General features: G+C 37.1%; 1 protein-coding gene across 1 annotated transcript in view; it reads left to right on the top strand.

Moving 5' to 3' along the window:
* LOC107089958 (septin-2-like) overlaps positions 1-3,165 on the top strand; it is a gene marked incomplete at its 3' end in the record, with an annotated part of 17,795 nt that overhangs the window by 10,490 nt on the left and 4,140 nt on the right. Inside the window, exon 9 of the mRNA XM_015383050.1 lies at positions 2,894-2,954. Within this exon, the coding sequence (XP_015238536.1) occupies positions 2,894-2,954 (61 nt within the window). The remainder of the gene's footprint in view (positions 1-2,893; positions 2,955-3,165) is intronic.

The following is a 3,165-nucleotide window of genomic DNA, read 5'->3' as shown; positions in this document are numbered from 1 at the left end:
TCCTGTATGGGGTAAGAAAGCTGCCAGTTAAACACGGAGCGGCGTCTGAATGGAGGTCCATAAATGCCACTGAATCTAAGATCTAGATTAGTTCCTTGATGCTGATTTAGAAAACAGTAGAAATCTACTGAAGCAGTTCCACTCCCGACCAGTTGGTGGCGGTGATGCACCTGAAGGTTGTTCACCAACCGGCATTAAACGATAAAATGAAAGCAGAAGCATCTATCACTACCCGATCCGTCCTGTGCAAGAAGAATAACTTGCGGTCTGGCAGTACTACCCTTTTCTTACCGTTTTATTCTTTTGTCGTTTTTTAGGTGGGCGGTTCCTTTTCAATATTTGTGTTTTTGCGTAAATATTGCATATTATAAAAACGAAAAAAAGCAAAACATAAAACACTTATTTAGCCTTTGGAACGTTACTGATTCTGCTCTGAGCATGTCCGATGATGACGTTTAACATCCTTTATTGTTTTAAGTAAGTAATAATTTTCCGTAGCGTTATTACGTAGTTTTTCGGTGATCCGGATCTTATCGTTCTGTTTGCGCAGGACAGATTGTGCTTCCGGGACAGATCGGGTAGTGACATCATCGATTGAATGCTGTATCTTTCCTGAAAGGTTGTTTTTTAATGAGTGATTAGTTTAACGTTGAGTTTTCTTCTTCTTCTCGTTTCCTCGGCTTTACTGCCACCAACTGGTAAAGATATTTATTGGCGTTTTAGATTCGTTCTCATAAATCTGGTAATTAATTTTAGAATTAATTCCATTTTAGGGTTAAATGGCTGAGTTGAACCATTACGTTTATTTCCTGCTTTTTTGTAAATTTGGGACTTTCTCATAAATGCTGATTGGATTTAGTAAATTAGTTGAGCTGCAACTAATGATTATTTTACTAATCGGTTAATGTGTCGATTATTTTTTAATTAGTTGATTCATAATCGGATAGAAGATATTTTACTAAATGAAACCAGGTTTAACTAAAACTTTTCAGTTGAGTTTATTTCTATAGCGCTAATTCAGAACACGTCATCTCAGGTCACTTTACAGTTTTCCACTTGAGGAGTTCTGGATAGAGCAACTTGGCAGATAAAAAAGATTTTTATTCTCTTAAATGCTTAAATATTTATATATTTTTTATAATCTTAGGAGAATTCCTGCTCTAAAACACGTCTTTAGCTGACAGATCGACCCACTTGGAGTCTCTACGCTCCAATTAACAATGAATTAATGACTAAATTAGTTGATTATTTTAAAAATCGATTAATCTAATTAAACAGATACATTTTTTTGTAAAACTGTCTTTGGTCGGCTTATCCACACACGTCACATCAGATGTTTGAGTTGAAAGAAAACAAGATTAGAAGTTACAATTCTGCAGGAATACAAACTACAAATTTACAAGTTTATTTCACTCATTTATTGGGCTGAAATAAATTGGTAACGCTTTCTTTTCCAGTACATCAATAACCAAGTATTAACCTGGTAATAACCATGTATTAACCTGATAATAACACAACAAGTTACACTATATTACTTGGTAACAAGAAGCACTTTGTGCAGAATTTTGGTGCCACAGTGCTTCAAATTTTAGAGAAACAAGGTAAAGTTGGACTTCTTTACGGAAGAGGATTATGGGCACTGAAAAAAAAAAAAAAACGTTAACTGATTTTTAAAATATTTCAGTATAATACGGGATAAAAGTTGGAATTCTGACTTTTTTCTCGGAATTCTGACTGAATTCTGACGGCTAACAAACATGTTAGCATCCAGCCGTAGCCATGTCTGTTTTAGAGTCTATCTCTCTTGTTTTAATCACCTTCTCCTCTTCCATTAATCAAACAGCATCAGCAGGGATCCTCAGGGACGGAAAAAGTCGCCTAATTCCATCATTTTCCACCAATGTGTTCCTGTTTCTCCCAAACTACTGAAGCTGAGAGCTCCACATCTCTGCCTCCATGGAGACCATCTACATTAAGATCCATAACTCCGCCCACTAGTTTATCACTTGGCATATAACAGAAAACCAAACCTAGAAGACAGCAGCCAGTCTTTTTAACTAAACTCTTATTTATCTCTAACTTGAGTTCAGTTATATAACGCTTAATTAACCTGATCGTCAGTTACAGTTACTCCATTGGTAGGTGGTGGCCAATAATAGAAACTGTTATGGGGAACATAATGGTAATTACCCACCAAACGTCTCCACGGTTACATCATAACATACAATTCTAATTATTACATTCAGATAAATACTTTCAAATTATATATTATGCCTCGATTTTGGGGTAATTATCACATAAAGTGTTTCTTGTTAGCAAGTAATATAGTGTAACTTGTTGTGTTATTACCAGGTTATTACATGGTTATTGATGTACTGTAAAATAAAGCGTTACCAATTTCTTTTAGCCTAATAAATTAATGAATTAAACCTGTAAATTTGTAGTTTGTATTCCTGCAGAATTGTAACTTCTAATCTTGTTTTCTATCACCTCAAACATCTGATGTCGTGTGTGTGGATAAACCGACAGCAAAGAACCAATAAACAACCTCCAGTTTCTTCACATTGATGGACTTCAGACAGCCACACATCGGTTTTTATTGACAGCTATTTTACCCCATACCTCCGCCTCTCAATCTTCCTGCTTTCGCCTCTCTAGATATTAGCAGTAGAGGCAATCGTTTCCATCCAGAGCTAATCTAGAAGCTAACCCACTAACCATTTCACTCTTTCTCAGTGTGGCTTTGATCGTTTCCCTAATTAATGCTGACTGTTTTATTCACCTCTGCTCAAAGCAAATGGCGCCGCATTAACCTCCCTGACTGCTTTTAGCTTCACGATGGCGAATAAATGTTGGCGACGTGAAAAATGACTGAAACTGTGTGACTGTGCAGGAAGGGACCGGAGCCGGAGGAAATGGACAAGGACATGATTCTGCAGGAGAAGGAGGCTGAGGTTAGAAACCGCAGGCATTATAATATGACATATATATATTTATGTGTGTGTGTATACATACGGGGCACGAGGCTGCCGGTGTTCAGGCTACCGCCATCGGATTGGGTTGGATTTTGAAATTCCCCCCGGATTATTTTTTTAGCTCTGAAAAGTAGGACATGTCCAGGAAAAAGAGGACGTCTGGTCCCCCTACCATATCAACAATCTGATG

The sequence above is a fragment of the Cyprinodon variegatus genome, unplaced genomic scaffold (assembly GCF_000732505.1).
Source record: "Cyprinodon variegatus isolate N-32 unplaced genomic scaffold, C_variegatus-1.0 Scaffold274, whole genome shotgun sequence".
NCBI lineage: Eukaryota > Metazoa > Chordata > Actinopteri > Cyprinodontiformes > Cyprinodontidae > Cyprinodon > Cyprinodon variegatus.
Note: the sequence above shows the minus strand (reverse complement) of the source record. Positions and strands in the feature narration are given on the sequence as shown.